Here is an 18,263-nt window from a genome sequence, read left to right as displayed (position 1 = left end):
AGCTCATAAGCAGATACTTATAGGAATATATTCATAGTTATACCATCACATAAATTAAGTGAACTTAAAAAGCATGACTCAGAAGTGCTCTCTTAAGAGAGTGAGGATCTTGACAGGTTCCTCTTAGGGTTGAGGAGAAGGTGAGGAAAATTATCAAGAAGCAGAAGAAGACAACTGGCGTCAAAAGCGACCTGTTACAACAAGAAATTAGCCATGTGGGGGTCCACATCAAAGCAAAATGCAAATGAGAGTGAATATGTCATGAAAATTTGAAGACCTGGCACCCAGGGCTATATATTAATAAAGCTAGAATCTATTATATATATTATAACAAACAAACAAAGCCTGTACTGTACCAGAAAATACATTAATATTAATTAAGAATGACTTAAATAACATTTTATTACTATAACATAAATCAAGCTAGTTAATATTCCTGTGCTAGCTTTCCCTATATTCAGCCTCGCACGACTATTCTGTAGCAGATTTAGACATGCACAACCCGCCCTGAAATCCTATACCCGATCCGCCCCGAACCCACCTGGGTCCGGGTCCGGGTTAGTTTTCTTATACCCGCTGTGGGTTGGGTTGAATATACCTAAACCCGCGGCGGGGTTAGGTTATTTAATGGGTTGGGGATCTAGGAATAACCCGAACCCATAACCCAACCCACCCTACTTATAACTAATATAATTACTTCTAACAATAGTTAGATTATAGATCTACCGACTACTCCTGCAGGAGAGAGATATATACTAAAATATATAAGAAGTCAATCTTAAAATATATATTATATAATATATATTATCTAGTATCTACCGACCATTATTTAGTCGATGATAATGGCCGGGGGACTGTCTCTGTTGACGTAAAGCCCGTGAAGTAGGTACTATAGAAGGTTGGGGAGTTACTGCTACTGGTAATTCAACTCTAACCTGTCCTTCTGGTACGTGTGATAGTACCTGTTCCTCACCAGTACCATTAATACCTTCAATATCGTCAAAGAAACCCCTATCCCAAGAAAGTTCATCGTCTTCCAAGCCAGCTTCATCCTCTGAATCACTTATCCTATCATCATAATCGAATTCAAAAACCTCCTCACTTGTTGGATGTAACGGAATATTATGCCTCTCAGGATCCTCAATACTATCTTATAGGAACATATACTCTTGCTTGAGTTTGAACCGGTCACTGCACATCTGTATAATACTTGCCTCAATAGTCTCAGGTGCCAGCTGACTTCGACGATAGTGACAGATATCCCGAGCAGTATTAAAGAGATTCTCAACACCAACACCTGATACCGGAATTGCAAGGAAATCACGAGCGATGCGAGCAAGGATCGGGAAGCGCGACTGGTGTATTGACCACCAAGTAAGAATATCAGAGCAGGCTGATGGATGTTCAAGATCTGTATAATTTAACCATAGTTAGAATTATTATATCAAGGATCCAGTATTGGAGAAGGTGCGAATACTTACTTTCAGTAAGATAAGTTCGTAACTCTAAATATCTCCCTGATGGAGCTGTCTCTTCTGGAGATAGACGGCGGCGTTTTGAATCATATAAAGCTTTCTCAAGCAGACCTGTAGGCTCCTCTAATACTGATGTCTGAACCAGTAACGGAAATTGTGTTGCATAGTAGGTATAGACCTCAGTAAGTTTCTCTTTGTATCGTCGAGTATAGTTCCGCCCTCTATCATTACTCCAGGATGCACCTCTAAAGCCCTCGAGTTTGCTGCATGGATTTAGGATAGTTGCAATTGCATACATATCCCCATGAAACTCATAGGTATCCTGATAGTATTTCCTCAGCTTATCTTGTGCTGCTTCAAGGCCCTTGTAAAGAATCTTCTTCCAACGAAACTGCTTGTTTAACAGTCTTGTAAGATAGTCTTCAATATGGTTGAAAAGTGAATCATATATATCATAGACACGATGAATTGTTGTCCCGGTATGTTCGGAGAGACTGACGGTATAGATAGCAAACTCACGGAGAAGCTCTCGAAGATATGCGACTTGACGCCATTCTGCCGGTGTCATCACAAGACTCGAGAGATCGTACTTTGTATTTGCTGTAATATAGTGATCAATAGCAATCCGAAGCTGATAGGCGCGCTTGAGCATCTCATATGTCGAGTTCCAACGGGTGCGGCAATCAAGAAATAGTACTAATGGGTGTCCGATATAATCAACCGATTTTTGTTGTTCGATCTCAAAGGCTTGTCGGCGCTGCGGGCTTGCATTAATAAAGCGGCTAATCTTGCGGATCTAGGATAGATGTTATATATTAGTAGTATTCTAACTATGGTTAGAAATAATGGAAGTATCATACCTTCTCAAGTGTACCAATAATCCCTTTCTGTTTTACTCGGCTCTCGCTTTTATCCCAGGAGAACTGAACATTATCATTCTTAGGTGTAATTCTTAGTTCATCTAAGAATGCTTTCACAGAGAGTTGAATGACATGTGTAAGACAAGGGATATGATGGGCAGATCGAAGAACAGCAGCAAAATTAGGGTCAACTGCAGTACTGAGAAGTGAAGAGTGCTCATTATTCAGCTCATCCTTTAGGATTTGTGTTAGTTCAGCAAACATGGTAGTATTGTTAGATGCATTATCAGTCGTGATACCCAGTATGCGAGAGCCAAGCTGAAACTTACGGATTGTTGAAGCAACAACCCTAGCTAGTTCTTTACCTGAGTGATCTCCTTGTAAAGGAGGAAACCTAAGTAAGATCTCCTGATAGTTCCAGTCTGAATCAATAAAATAGCCTGTAATTGCCATAAAAGGCTTCTGGTGTGGGCTCGTCCAGCAGTCAAGTGCAATTAACATTCGGGAGTCAGGAGGGAAATAGTCGAGAATATGTTCCGATATTACAGAAGACAGTTCCAAAAGACGTGATCGAATCTGATTACGGCCAGGAATATACAGGTTGATCGAAGGGCTGCATATCATATGAAGGATCCGGCGGAAGAATACATTGTCTGTAGTTGTAAACGGTAGTCGACAGGAGATAATAAATCGGGTAATCTCATTGATAAGATTCTGATGCGAATATTGGCCAAGTGTCTCACTATTCTTCTTTATTATGAGTAGAACATCTAACCATGGTTAGAATTCTATGACTCACCTTTCCCCGTTCAAGAAGGCTAGCAATTGCACGATGTGTTGATTGAGAAGTATTATTGGGTTTTGGTTTATGTCTTCCGCAATTTAAACTGTCTGGATGGGCGTTCATAGACTTGGTTCCTGTGCGCCTGTAGGAGGGATGATTCATAATAGTCTTGCAGTGATGGCAGCAAACCTTAGGCTTCCTACTTGGAATCTCAGTAATTTCAATAAATAGATCCTATCCTCGTGATCTTCGACCCTCTGCTCCCCAGTGAATTTGCTCCTTGACATGATGTATAATATATTCTCCGATGGAGGTTTTTCGCCACCATAGAGTAAATTATTCTCTTGCCTGGGATAGTTCTCTCTGGTCTGGAAAAAGCTGTGGTGTAGGGTATTTATAATACCTCAGGCCTCGGATAGATTCTGTGTTTGTAGTTGAAGGAAGATGGTTTGGTTCTTCATGAAAGGATATTACCGTTGGATTAGAATTTGAAAGCGGTGTTGAACATGATGGTGTTAATTGTATTAGAGGTGAACTGCAGTTATAAGAGAAATCAGAAAATAAATCTGACCCTAAATGTTGTGATTGAGACATGATAAATGTATAGTACTGTAAAAGTAAGTATACTGTAAAGTATTAAGGATATAAAAGAGAGCTATAATATAGAAAGAAATAAAATCCTAATAATACTAAGATTATTATATTAATAAGAGAGTTTAGAAAGAGAAACTATACCGAGTTATCCTAGCTTATAGAGTCCTGTCTCTCTTTGCTTGTTTTAAGATATGATTATCCTTCTTCTCTAACTGATCTTCATCCCTACTAATTTCCTTCCGCTTGGTTGATATTATACCTCTTGGGTTCTTAAATAGTTTTGGATACGTTGTGGTAAGAAAACCAGGACATATATCTGCTCTTTTACTATATCTCTGTAATTGAGATATAGTAAAAGCCTCCAGATCTTTATTCTAATCATCTGGATATGCCTGCCATCCATATTTATTTAAAATTTCTGCCTTTTCTTTTAGAAGGATAACCGCGGCCTTGTATTGATCCTGGAGGAGAAATAAGGATCAGCGGTATTAGAACTAAAAGTTAGAATAATGTACGTACCAGGGATTGGATACCCGTTGTTGTAGAACTAGATAACCCAGGATTATGAGTTTCAAGTAATGCCTGTTTTAGTAGACGATAGTGTACTATTGCCCTAAATAGGTCTCCTTCTGAAATAATATATTGATGATTCGGAGGAGTATTCAGTCCTGGAAGTAGGCGTAACTGTTGGTTATGCTCGAAATTGGCGTGGCAAATGTTGAGCCCCCAACTTGAATAGCGGGATAAAGAGTCCCCCTAGGATCATCTAGATCAGCATATTTTCTAACCAAAGTTAGATTATATAGAAAATCCATATCACGAACTGCTTTAGCCAAATCATTTAGTGGCTCCATTGAGCCCCTTAATTGTGAAGGGAATGATACTACCACCAGAACTAAGACCTGATACCAATGTGATAGCTTGAACCGCTGACAGTATTTATTCATTTCAACACCTCCAGATATAAAGGTTTCTGATGGAAGAGATACCGGAAGCTTGAAACCAGATCAGCCTAATCTAACAAGAAAAGATTTTGTGGATACTGAGTTACTCACCAGATTTTCATAACAAGGGTCACACCATTGTGGATCAGACTTTACTTGATCCCATAATTTAGTAATGAAAACCTCTGCCTGTTCATGGTAGGCTGACTGTGGCAAGGTAGAACATTTATTATGGGTCTTCCATAATAAGTGTGTGAAGTAGTTTGCCCAGGAAAATTCCTTCAGCTCCTTACTTGCACGTTCCGGATAAACCCAGTCTGGTTGCACCCAACGAGTAATATGGTTCAGGATACTTATAACCTTTGATGAAATATTCCTCTCACTTATATACCATGAATGCCTAAACAAAACGTTTAAGTACTAAATCAATAGTTAAGCCATAACGGTAATATACCATGTAGGGATAATAGACGGCTTTATATTATAAAGCCTTTGCCATATATCTTGGTACTCAATATCTGAAAGACTTGAAAGAAAGCCTGGACGTCGGGAGAGTATAATACTTTCTCCAGTAATAGGCATACCTGAAGAGCCTAGTACAGGATAATCCTTCAAGGAAGTTATGAAGGCCCCAGGAAAGTTGGAGTTACTTTCCCCACAGCTATTATCACAAGACGTCGGGAAAAACAGGACTTGTAATTGACTATTCCAGTCTTCTGGCTTGAGTTCTAGTATCTTAACCCAGTCATCAGATACAATATCATTAATATGATGTTGGAAAATAGTATGGCCGAAGTCGAGAAATTTCTTAATCTCGCGAACCCATATCTAACCATGGTTAGTTAACCAGTTAAATAAATATTATAGCAAAGGGGAGGAACTTACATGGTCCAGTTTAGAATTTACAATCTGTTCGAGAAGAGACCAGGTAAAGAATTTCTTGCCATAGTCTGTTTCACATAAATCTAATGTAATATATCGGAAGGTATCATGCCGGATTACCGCTAATACACGTGCCGTGCTTGCCTTCTGAATATCCAGAGCATTGTGGAGCCACTTATTAAATGCCCTGGGTTTCAGCAATTCCTTCTGCTGATCAGGGGAGAGTCTGGTAAAATGACGCAGCAACCGACATGCTGTAGCACCCTCTGTCTCGAGAGATAACTGGATTCCACCTCGTGCCATAGTTATACTGTAAAGCGAGTAATCTAACTATAGTTAGATTACTCTGTATATAGTACTGTTTAAGATATAGTTGATCAAGGAATGAGGTTGTGTATAGAGGAATAATAGGGAAAATAGAGAATCAGAATCAGAAATACCGATGAACAGTAATTATAGATTATTAATATCTAACCTAGTGTCATAGATTACATAAGTAGAACTAACCAATAAAGGCTGCGATTTGCAATAGTCTTAAGGTTACTAAACTGATAACAACTACAGTAAAAGGACTAAGGACATGTATGAAAATATATATCTGTATTCAAGCCAGCTTCACTTTGTATAGTATAAGAACCTACTACTTAATACTAGTCCGTGGTACCTCAACTACTGATCCTAAGTATATCTACTCTCTACTGTATGTATAGATAAACAATTTCAACTTGAATCTTGTGTTATTTCAACTATTTCCTATGTAGTATTGCATTCGCATCTTTCACTAAATCATAGAGTAGGCTGTTGGACAACGGAGCTGTAGAGTCAGTACCTGATACTGTTGCCTTACTCAAGACATTCTAACCATGGTTAGAATATTCAATTAATTAGGCATCTCCTGATCCGCTTGGTCCACATCCGCCGTTTCAGCACCCGCCGCGCCATCATCTCCAGGAGTCGGTTCTACTTCAAGATCTTCCATTTCATCCTCTGGCATCTGTAGCTTGTAATAGGCATATAAATCCTTTAATTCCAACCATTTCTGGGTACCTTGAGTCGCTCGAGTCTCGTCAGCCATGTTAACGTATTCCAGGCATTTTTGCTTGATTCGGTTAGTCGCTTGCAGATGCGTGTCGGCATCGATACGGTTTCCATCTAGTTGCCTGATGTCAACGGGTATCGGCATCTCGAGGATAGTGCGAACAGTCGTGAGTGTGGGGTCAGCTAACATCCTGTTAGTAACCCTGTAATTTCTAACCATGGTTAGAAACTTACGATCACCTCTCTTGCGTTTTCTAGTGCCGGATCTTTCAACCATCATGTTCATCCGCTGACGCCGGGCGCGTTTGAACTCATCAAGGTATTCTTCCTCTAATGTCTTGTACTTCAGAGGGCGCGCATCTTGAAAACCTGGTTTTTCTGGTCGAGTATCGACTGGTCGGGCAATATCTCTCCTAAGAGTGAATGATCCTAGGTCCTCATTGAAGTTATCACGGTCGAGGTTATACCCCACTTTCTGCAATGCCATGTCGAGTTCTACAAGCACTTCAGCCGCAGCTATGTATTCCTCCTGCCAATGAAATTAATAACTCAATCTAACCATGGTTAGAAAGAGAGTATGTAGATACTAACCATAGAAGCGATCAAATTTTTCGGACGAAGGGAATTCTTTCCAAGCGGTATGATATAGCCCCACTCAAGGGTCAGGAGCATTTTCCGCTTTAATTCACGGTAGTGGATCAAAGCGCCAAAAACATCCCCCTCGTCAGCAAATGCAGCACGGGTCAACGGGTTGTCAAGAGCTGGAGTCTTGAGCAACATCATGTTATCACGAAAATTAGTGTCAACAATGATATTTCCCCATGTTGGGGTTGGCAGGAGTTGGTCTTGCTATAATCCCATTAGTATTATTCTAACTATGGTTAGAAGCTTCACTTACAAGGGTTGTTTTATTGTTGAATTGAGCCATATCACCCCTGAGGCAGTCCGCTTTCTGGTGGGTCACCAGGTTGACGATATTGGCCCAACAAGTCTTGGTAAATCGTTGTAGATAGTCTTCATTTTTTCCCTCATCCAGTAAGTTTGTCGGTAATGTCTTGAGCTAGTATTTATTAGCTGAATATTTCTAACATTGGTTAGAAATATTTTACCTCTGTTTCGACCACGGTGTCTCTCCACATAGTCTCCTGTTTAACCTCCTTAAGAATTGTCAGGATGAACTGCCGGGCAATCTCTGTATCTGTATCCTCATTAAGCATGAGTCGCTTAACCTCTGTTGTAAAATGAAAGTATTGTAGTGCGTGATTCGCCCGCTCAGGAAACTTCCATGTTGGTTCTACCCATGTTAGAATATGCTTTAGTAGCTGGCAAGTTGGCTTGACTGGATGCTTCTCAAGTTGGGTCCAGTCCGACCTTCTCATTATTAGTATCAAGTAATATTTAACTTTGGTTAGAAAATCACCTACCAACTAGGACACTCCAAGTCACGGTTATCACGAAGTGCATGGAAGATCCTGACGTATTGCTTCTCATCCAACATATCCATGAAGTCAGGCCGACGATGTTCGAAATTAGCTCCACCAACATGGACTGGTTTAGACAGTTTCGGCAGGGCCTTATTCGATCGATATTCAACCGGGAGGGCAAATGGGCGTTTATGCGGGGTTTTCCCGTCCCAATAATCAGATGTGTTCGGAAAAAATAGAAGACGTAAGTGAAAGTCGGGTCTTCCAGCAGGAAGGGAGAAGATCTTCATAAAATCATTCTTGTGCAGCAGGTTTTCCGATCCCCCAAGGATCTTCGACATGAAATGAAAGTACTTCTTGAATTCGGCGATCCAAATCTAACAATGGTTAGAATAATAATAAGAGAGTGTGCATGAAAACTCACGAAATCAAGTCGAGTTCCCAACATTCTAGTGATCAAGGCCCAATTAAATGTCGCCTCGCCATAGCGAGTCGACACGTAACGAAAACAACTATTCTTCCACGCATCATTACGGAGAATTGGCTTGATTCGAGGGGTGGTATCCGGGGTGATCCCAAATGTTTGATATAGCCAGCTGTCAAATTCGGTCTTGCTTGAAGTTAGTTTCTGCTGATCCTCGGCAGACAGGACATTCCATTTCGATATGACATAATATGCAGTATAACCCTCGGAGTTTTGAAGGCTGACGGGTTTACTATTCGCGCAGAGCGCGGCCAGTAAATTCGAATCCAGATCATCAATAGCATATAAGTCGATTGCCCAGCAATAGTCCTACCGATTGTTAGATGAATTTTGATTTTAACCATGGTTAGAAAATAACTACCTTGACTTCAGGGGCTTGAATTACGTTACCATACTGATCATTTGCCCCTTGCTGTGCAAGTTTCGCCTGTTCCTCTAATAACGTAAGAAGTGCCTCGACGCGATGTTGACCATTTCGGAGAACAGGTCGAACCGGCCCGGAATATCTAATAAACGATCCCTAGTTTTATTAGTCCAGTATCACCCAGAAAAAACTAACCATGGTTAGAATCATACCTCGCTGCCTCTACTGACTTTGACTCTATTTTCCACATCCTCTAAAGTCACGCCATCTGCTATATATGACTGAAGAATGCTTGCGAACTCCTCCTTCCGAACAGTCACAGTAAGCCGTGTGCGATTAGAATATCGTTGGATTCCGTGTTGGAACGCGCTGACGAGTTGGCGAACTAGACGGTCAGAAATTGTTCGGTTCCGTCCTTGCTCAACTGACCACACCCAGTCAAGGCGGCGTATATCGATTATCAAGGTTCCCAGGAAGTGGTCCCCAAGTTTTTCCTGTGTTGTATCTTCAGTTGCAATAAGACCGGTTTGGGGCGCTCGCGATCTAGCCTTGGGAGAGGCAGTCTGCCTCCCGGCACTTTTTGGTGGCATTGGAATCTAACAATGGTTAGATTTAACTGGAAACTACTGATAAGTTCGTGAAAAGATTGCTGGATTTCAGAAATAGGGTTCAGAAACGAAAAACCCAGACACCTAGAAAGAAGAAATCAAAATTACCCTTGACAGGTGAGAGATGGTATCTTAACCCTTCTACATATTCACTACTATATTCACTGATGATAATAATTATTGTTAGATTTTCCCCTGTTCACGAACCACCTAACCGCCTGATCCTAGTAACCACTCGATCCTAGACTTGATATCTCCTATTCACAGACTACTTCACGAACCGCTTCACGAACCACTTAACCACCTGATCCTAGCCTCCGCTTGATCCTAGCAACCGCCCGATCCTGGCAACCGCTCGATCCTAGTCTTGATATCTCCTATTCACGAACCACTTCACGAACCGCTTCATGAACCACTTAACCACCTGATCCTAGCCTCCGCTTGATCCTAGCAACCGCCCGATCCTGGCAACCGCTCGATCCTAGTTTTGATATCTCCTATTCACGAACCACTTCACGAACCGCTTCACGAACCACTTAACCACCTGATCCTAGCCTCCGCTTGATCCTAGTAACTACTTGAACCTAGCAATCATCTGATCCTAGCCTTAATATCTTCTATTTACAAACTATCTAACTGCCTGATCCTAGCCTCTGCCTAGTAACTATATAATTCTAGTAACTATCTAATCCTTAGAACTACTTAATTCTTATCCCTATTCTAGTACTAACTTAAAATAATATTATAGTATAAAAAATGGGTTGGGTCGGGTTTTCTAACCTATCCTAATTAAATATTTAGTCTAGCTCTATTTAGTATAGTATCTTACTATAGTAGGTTAGTCCTGTTAATCTCCGGGTTTAATAGGTTAAACCCGCAGAACCCGCCCCAAACCTATTATGGGTTGGTTTAATATTATTAATACCCAAACCCGCTGCGGGTTGGGGTCCGCGAGGCCTTGACCCGCCCCAACCCAACCCGTATGCATGTCTAAGCAGATTTTAGTATAATTCAAGAGATCAGCTTTCCGGGCAAGTAATTCCATCCTACAGATGTTATACTCAACCCCTTTGATCAGCTAGAGAGGATTAATATATTTTTATAGAAAATACCTGGTAAGTAAACCAGGTATTTTATATTTTATAATCCAGCTCTTTAGCGGGATATTAGGGTTTCTTAGGTATAGAAAGCAGACTATCAGTTATTCTTTCTAATTTTTAACCCGCACGGACTCTATAGCTTAGTACAGGATAATCTCAGTATTATCCTCCAGCACGTGTTGAGGCTGTTTAGCAGGGAGTCCGGATTTATAAATATTATTATTATTATCAGATATAGGCCGGCGGCCAGATCATATAAATTAAGGTATTAGTTACCCTTCTTCTATAGGGCAGAATACAGTCATTATATTTATTATATTAATCCAGCGCCGATGCTCTGCTTTAACAGTAATACCCGGTACAGTTAGTATGGTGTTAATAATAATTAGATACTGTAGAGCCATAAAGCCTTTATATTTAAGAATATCTATTATCTTTATATTCACCAGCTTCCCGGCTAATTACTGTTTAAGGTCAAGCACGGGTTACTTATTTCTATACTGCTTCAGATTCTCTTAGATCTATTAGTTCCGCTGCTGTTGCTTTTTATTATATAGTTCATACTTTATAAATAGTAATATTATACTTCCGCTTTACTTCTACTATTTATTCTATAAGAACTTCCAGCTTCTCCTATAGCTTACTATAGTGATTAAAGAGCACTTCTTTCTTAAGATCTCTAAAGACAGCCTAACATACTATATTAGTATACTCTAGCTTAGCTTTATAATACTCCTACCTACACTTATGTTTATTAACTCTATCCTACCGTGCAAGCACCCCCGGAAGCTTGTTAAGAGACCTAGATTCTTCGGCGGAGAGCTTAAACAGTCGGTCTGGATTAATTAATATACTAAATAAACAGGTAAACCGTACTAACAGTGTTTGAGACCCTATTTTACAGATAATACCCTGAATATTAATATCGACATCTACCTTGTAATGCCTTATAAAGATTCGCATATCTAAATACTAGAGGATAATATTCTAGAGGATATCAGAAACTTCCTCTATCCATTAGGTTAGATATCAGTTAAGTAAGAGAATTAAGAATTAAAAGATTAAGGAATACTTACTATTATTATTAAACTCTTTAGCTCCAGCATATCGCAGGTTATACGGGTGCGTGACCTGATCAAAGCCTGTGATCTTACTATCTTAACAGAACCTAAATCCTACTATAGACGCCGTTATTTACTTTTCTAAGATAATTTAATATCCGGTAGATTCACGTTCCACTTAATAAAACATAAACTTATCCAGTAATTTATTCTTTAATAGTAATGTCTGTTAGTCTAAGCTATCTAGTACCCCTAGGCTATACAGTTTAGACATGCATACGGGTTGGGTTGGGGCGGGTCGAGGCCTCAAGGAACCCAACCCGCATGGGTCAAGACCTTGCTAAACCCGCCCCGCAAATACCCGCAGAACCCGCACTAAACCTAATACAGTAATTTTATTACCTAAATAGTATAGGGCTAATTATAATAACCCTATTTTATTACTATACTAGGTTTAGTGCGGGTTCTGCAGGTTTAACCCTAACCCGCGGGTTCTAGATAGTTGACCCGAACCCAAACCCATGCGGGTTCGGGGCGGATCGGGTTCAGGATTTTGGGGCGGGTTGTGCATGTCTAATACAGTTTCTCTAGAGAATCTAGCACTAGTCTAGTTTTAGATATTCTCTTAAAGCCATTAATGTAAAAAAGCATACTTAGTAGAGATATATATAAACTAAGAATCAAGATTAAATTAAAAATAATTTCTAGAATCTTAAACTTATTCCTAATAATATTTATTAGTTGGCCAGCTTCTAAGAAACTAAAAAGAAATTAATAATACCTATAGGGCTTTCTTTCCAAGGAACCTCTTCGTGAAATCCGGCTTTAAGAAGATGAATAATCATAGACGCCTGTCTTCCGGGTCTTAAATTAGTATCAGTCCTATGTCCTGATAGCAAAGGTGCAGGAGTACCCCTGGACAGCTTATAATAATAACTATAAGCTAGTAAAAAAAAAGTATCTAAATATACTGCCAGCCATAGTTAAATATTATCTTAGTGATAGTTAAGAGAACGCGTGCGAACTCAGTAATATCTTTAATATATATATTCTTCTTCAGTTACCCTGCGAGGTTGAGGTCTTTTTCCTAGGTAATAAGGGTAATAACCTACAAGTAATCAGCAGCTATTTTATCTTTAGATTAAGTATTAAGAAAGATAATCACTTATATCTTCTACTTTAATAATTATTTCTTTTATCAGTCCTGATTCTATCTCCTATTAGAGAACAAGATGCCACTACTTCCAGAATATCTGTAGTAAGCTCTTAGATTAGATACCCAGACAATACTGACTGTTCTTACCGCGACGGATGTTATACTACTATTAAAAGAATCTATATAGAAAATAAACTGTCTTATCTAAGTCTAAGATTAAGTACTAGTATAGGACTAGGTCAACATGAATATACCAGCAGTACCTGCCAGTAAGTAACTAGTAAGCACCTGATAGGGTATAAGTATTAATAGTATTACCTACCTATTCTAGTATATACAGGTCTTATCTAGCTTCTTCTAGATCTTATCAGTATACTACTTTTATTAAAGTTATGATATATGATATATCTAGACTCTCCGCTTAAGCCAGGTAGTATTCCGGAGGCAGTTGGCCCTTATTATTAAAGGACTTATTATCAGGGCTATCAGAATCACTATCTAAATCCTCGCTATTAAGTTCTGGGTCGGTGTTAGAGTTATTTTTAGATTTATTATCTAAGAAGATCTTACTTATATCAGAGCTGCTATTATCGCTCTAACTCTATTTATTATTATATCTAACTAGTCAGGAGCGAGCTACTATAATTAAGACAGCCCACAGGGAACAGGCAATAAAGTAAAGACTTAAAGTAATAGCAGAAAGATTAAGAATAAAAGTACTTAGAAAGATAAACTGGATTAAGAAGGATAGAAGCTATTAAGAATTATTAGTAGAAGAAGGAATAGAAGTAAGAAAGAAAGTATATAATTAGTATAAGTTTTAGAACTAGAGAGAATATAATAGTTAAAAGAGAAGAGGAGAGAGAGTTAAAAATAGCTTCCCCTACTATAACCGCAGCAAGAGCAATTTGCTAGATAGGTAATATTAAATAAAAGAGCTTCTTTAAAACTTTAGCACTAGGTACCAAAAAGTATGGCTCTGCGTGGAGGAAAGTATACGGTCGTAGGAATAAACACACATAATACTAAGATAGGGACTGGTTAGAGAGACACCTAAAACGGCCGCTGAAGTAGCCCTTTCCGGCCGCCTGCCAACCGTCACATCGTTAAATATAGTATATTTAGAGCTCTAAAATTCAAGCTGTACCCTAGATACTTAAATACGATATATTACCTCTTAATTATTTTTATATTAATTAATTAGTAAGTTTACTGAATTCGCGTACTAAGTTACTTTTCTAACAGTAATATAAAAATATATACTTTTAGGTCTTATTAAAAGACCTTATATATCCTACTTTACTAGGGTGGATTATAATTTATTAAGATTAGTAGTAAAATTTATATCTAAGATCTTTTTTTAGTTATTTCTTTATCTAGTAGCTATAGAACTTACCTGATATTATAATACTACCCTAGAAATTCTTTAAGAATTACTCGAGTTCTTTAGACTACTAATATATAATCTATACTAGGGCTAGAAGCAGAGACTAAATAATATATAGGAGAAGAGAATAAGTGTTACTTTCTATTTCTATATAAATAACCAGTGGATACGATTAATATAGTACTTGTTAGCTTACCCTAGTACTTAGAGCTGATCAAGATAGTTCAGGAATATAAATAAAACAGTATAATTCTATATAATATAAAGATATATAATTAGTATATTATCTAATTTTATAGTAGCTATAGTTAATTATATTATTACCCTTCTACTAGTCCCATGGAAGGTAGAGCAGTAAATAGAAAGATAATCGTAAATTAAGCTCTTTAAACTTATATATAAGTAGTAATTATCCTGATATTTATTAAGTATAAGAATTAGCTTTTAGGAGAGATATAGTATTAAGCCTGTCTTAGATATTATATAGCTATTACAGGACTAATATTATTATAGTAGATAAGATATAAGATAGAATAAGGCCTGGTACTTTATAAATATCTAGTTATCTATATATAGTAATAGGGAAACTATTTTTATAAGTCTCTTGCTTGTATAAGTTTCAGGTCTAATATAGAAGTATCCTGAGATTAAAGTTAGAAATATAACAGGAGATCTAATAATACTGCTAATAAAGATAGGAAATTAATTATAGAAGTTATATTAAGTAGCTATAGGATTTTTATTTTATAGAGTATACTATCTCTAGACTAGAATTACTTTTTATAATCTTCTAGTTAAGTCTTTATAAATCTAGCTTTTATTCTTTATTTATTAACTAGTCCCGGGTAATAGTATCTATCTCCTAGCTATAAAGGTTAACATAAAACCAATTATATAATAAAGAAATCTCTTTTTTATTTTATAATTAATACTAGGCTCTAGACCTGAAAAAAAAATTAAAAAAAAATTAGTATATAATATCTACTTTTTTTTATAATTTTAAATTTTATTCTTGTAATTTACTAGTTTTTATTATAGCTAGATTAGGCTATCTTATTTTTAGTTAATATTATATATTAATTATTATACTAGATTATTTAGTATAACCTACTTTACTAGATATATAGTTTTCTATAACTATTATTTATGGTTTCTACAGGTCCGGATCTATTTTAGTTAGTAGGTAGGATTACTAAATAATAACTATAATCTATATCTAGACTTAGACTTTAATAGCTTAATTCTAGCTATTTATTTAATTCTTATTCTTGAGAGATAAATACAAACTGGACAGGCTAGAGAACATTTTTAAGTCCTATACTTTATTATAGCTACTAATACTTACTAGTCTAGTACTATATTTCTATTACTATTATATTCCCGGGCCTGTACTATTATAATTAATTATATACTTCTAGTATATAATTTATAGATAGCTATCCGCACAGGCATAACTTTATATAGTAATTATAGTAGAGGCCATATGATGGATCTGTACCAACAGTTTGATATTTCCTTTATAGATAGAAGTTGTGCGGCGCCTCCAGCTCCATATTATCCCAGTCTGGAACCCTTAACAAGTCAAAGAAGTCCACCTGCCCCCCTCCCAGGCCGCCCTCGTAATACTCATCTGGAACAAACAAATCCGGCAACATCATCTCAGGCAGCGCCTCCGGATCCTCGAACACGTTTCTGGTAGCTGTCGGATGGACCACCGTGCGTTGGTAATTTGATGGTGTTCCAATTTCATGCGCGTGGCGCGGGTTGTTTGAACCGGGCGCATCGGCTTGCTGAGCGGATGGGCGCTGGTGCAAATTGTGCCTGAGCCGGGTCCTTGTGGTCGTGCTCAACAGACCTCCTTGCCCCAAGGTAGTGGGGACGGTGGGGTGCTGCTTGGACGTGAATTTCAAGCGTTCCATGATATAGTCGAAAAGGCGCAAGATCCACCCGCTCACCGGCCAGGATTCTTGAAGAGACGTTAGACCGAGCATACAGGTGCGTGCTCGGTTTTCGGCGAGCTGTCGGCCGATAGAGCGCGAGGTAAGGATCGTAAATACGTGGATGGCGAGAGAGTTAAAAAGTGCTGGGATCCTGTTGTTTTCGTAAGAGTAAGCTCAGTTCGGTAATTTACACACTGAGAGGGGTGGGGGTAGGTACGTGTGAATTTGGCACACGCGGCCCATAGAAAGAGAGAGTATGTCTTCTATCGCCCGCGTCACTTCATTCGCCGCGGCCAAGGCTTTAGCGTGGTTGCCCCAGGATTGAGACATGCCTGAACCGTTACTATGTGGGGGCCGACACAGCAGAATGACGCCGAAGCTATAGGGGCTTTAGTACTTGGGAGTATAGCTGGGCAGGAGGCGAGGCCGGGACAAACTTGTATGCCATCAGTAGCATGGCAGCCCACAGAGAGGTTCGCCCATCTTCACCAATTCCAGTGTATCTTAAAAGTTGGGGAACATGCACCCGAAAGTCATCAAGATCGTTCTCAAGTTGAGCCTTTTCTTGGGCCGGGTTATCTGCTTTGACTGCAGCATATCGCGATGAAACGATCCTGCTAACTTTTTTTGGTGTTACTCAGAAGACACCATGCTCATGATAGAACGCAAAGAACCCACAGATGGTTGAGAGACGTGCCATCTGGCAAGCGTAATGCATCTCGGGCTCACTTTGGAACTCGTCTTCCAGGTCATGCGGCGAGAGCAGCTCTACATCACAATCACGCACCGAAAAGTGCTGCGGGCGCCCAATCGAACTACTGACCAGGACATCCCTTATCTGGATTGACGTCAGAAGAGAGGGGAGGAAATAATGCGCCTGCTTACCCGTAAGCACCACCATATGCGCCTCCACATTCGTACTCGTTGAGTGGACATGTGAGACTTGGACGTCCTGACCGATGGGCAAGGTTAGAACGGGTACGCGGCTACAGCAGAATATACTACACATACGAGCGATGCATCCCCAAATTTTGAGCTGAGCTGATTGCAATACCCAGCCAATGCCAGGAGTCCTTTTGATCATTGGGACCGCCCCACCAGAAACTGATCAAGAACGTAGCCACCACGTTGTTCAGTTTGTCAGGGTCTGAGTCGCTCTCATACAACGCCCGGGCCTGGTTGTAAAACAGCTCGCGTGCTTTGTAGCGCCCGTGCACACCCAGAAGGGCCAAGTCCGCTTCGTCACAGACTGTAACGGCAATCATGAGCACCGCATTGAGGACCAGTAGGGACGAGCTCTTTCCACTAGATTGCTGCAGAAATTTGACCTTCTCGAGCACGGGGAACGCCGGGTGAAACCACTTGAAGTACGCGTCGAGTAGCTGACACAAGGCTCTCCGAGCAGGCTGAAACAGAAGATCTCTATCCCGAAGCAGTTTTTCCTGCGCTTCAATGATGTTTATTTGTCCCTGAATGGATGAGTCGAACTCCTCGTTGGTCGGAAAATGAAGCCGTCTGCGGTAGTTTGGTGCGCACTCGGTGCTGAGAAATGGTGCCAACACATCGTGAACCACATATGTTAAGCTGAAGGATTCACCAAGGAACAGTGTGCCCTTTTCACTCGAGATAGGCTGAGGGGTTGAATTGACGCCTTGATCTGCGATTTGCAAATAAAACCGGCGGTCACTGTCACGATCTGATCCCTCGGGTGTTTGCCGAGAAGTACTAGACGCCCCGTCCGCAGAGAGAGGTGTGTCCGGCGGAGGGGCTATCATACCGCTGCTGCCGATGAGAGGGGGCGGTGTTTCGTCGGCGCGTGGATTGTCTGACCCCTGCCGAGAGAGGTGGTGTGATTGCCTGGCGTTCCGTGCAGTTGTCCGAGGCCGTTTGCGAACATACCTAGAGGCCGAAGATCAGCAAAGATGCCGGCGGTAGTTCTCAGAGACCGGGGGATGGAAAGAAATCTGACACATACCGCCCCCGCTGTGATTCGATCGGGACGCAGGTTGTATTCGTCGACAGGCACCCCTTGCAGGGAATCCCTTCCTGTGCGTTGCACTTGATCTTCTTCGAGTTACACCGGCGACAGGCTACACGTGTGCGCCTCTGGTCTGCGCTAATACGGTCCTGGTTTGGCACATCCATGACGGGCTTTCAGGGCA

The 18,263-nt window shown here is 39.9% G+C and overlaps 3 protein-coding genes across 3 annotated transcripts; all 3 read right to left on the bottom strand.

Moving 5' to 3' along the window:
• Positions 1-4,087: 4,087 nt before the first annotated feature.
• On the bottom strand, positions 4,088-5,842 carry APUU_70171S (uncharacterized protein; the record flags this gene model as incomplete). The annotated part of the gene is made up of 6 exons (XM_041695015.1): positions 4,088-4,174; positions 4,233-4,469; positions 4,538-4,708; positions 4,769-5,057; positions 5,112-5,485; positions 5,543-5,842. The coding sequence occupies 6 exons, from the start codon at positions 5,840-5,842 to the stop codon at positions 4,088-4,090; spliced, it is 1,458 nt and encodes a 485-aa protein (XP_041560787.1).
• A 577-nt stretch (positions 5,843-6,419) lies between these two features.
• Positions 6,420-9,439, bottom strand: APUU_70170S (uncharacterized protein; the record flags this gene model as incomplete). Its single annotated transcript, XM_041695014.1, has 9 exons — positions 6,420-6,760; positions 6,812-7,106; positions 7,169-7,426; positions 7,476-7,637; positions 7,687-7,948; positions 8,002-8,378; positions 8,426-8,794; positions 8,847-9,005; positions 9,062-9,439. 9 exons carry the CDS (start codon positions 9,437-9,439, stop codon positions 6,420-6,422), a joined length of 2,601 nt encoding a protein of 866 aa, XP_041560786.1.
• A 6,239-nt stretch (positions 9,440-15,678) lies between these two features.
• On the bottom strand, positions 15,679-18,246 carry APUU_70169S (Zn(II)2Cys6 transcription factor; the record flags this gene model as incomplete). The annotated part of the gene is made up of 7 exons (XM_041695012.1): positions 15,679-16,252; positions 16,319-16,480; positions 16,539-16,722; positions 16,780-16,939; positions 16,987-17,053; positions 17,113-18,000; positions 18,077-18,246. The coding sequence occupies 7 exons, from the start codon at positions 18,244-18,246 to the stop codon at positions 15,679-15,681; spliced, it is 2,205 nt and encodes a 734-aa protein (XP_041560785.1).
• Positions 18,247-18,263: the final 17 nt, after the last annotated feature.

This window comes from Aspergillus puulaauensis, chromosome 7 (genome assembly GCF_016861865.1).
Source record: "Aspergillus puulaauensis MK2 DNA, chromosome 7, nearly complete sequence".
In the NCBI taxonomy this organism is placed as follows: domain Eukaryota; kingdom Fungi; phylum Ascomycota; class Eurotiomycetes; order Eurotiales; family Aspergillaceae; genus Aspergillus; species Aspergillus puulaauensis.
This window is presented reverse-complemented; position numbering and strand designations above follow the sequence as displayed.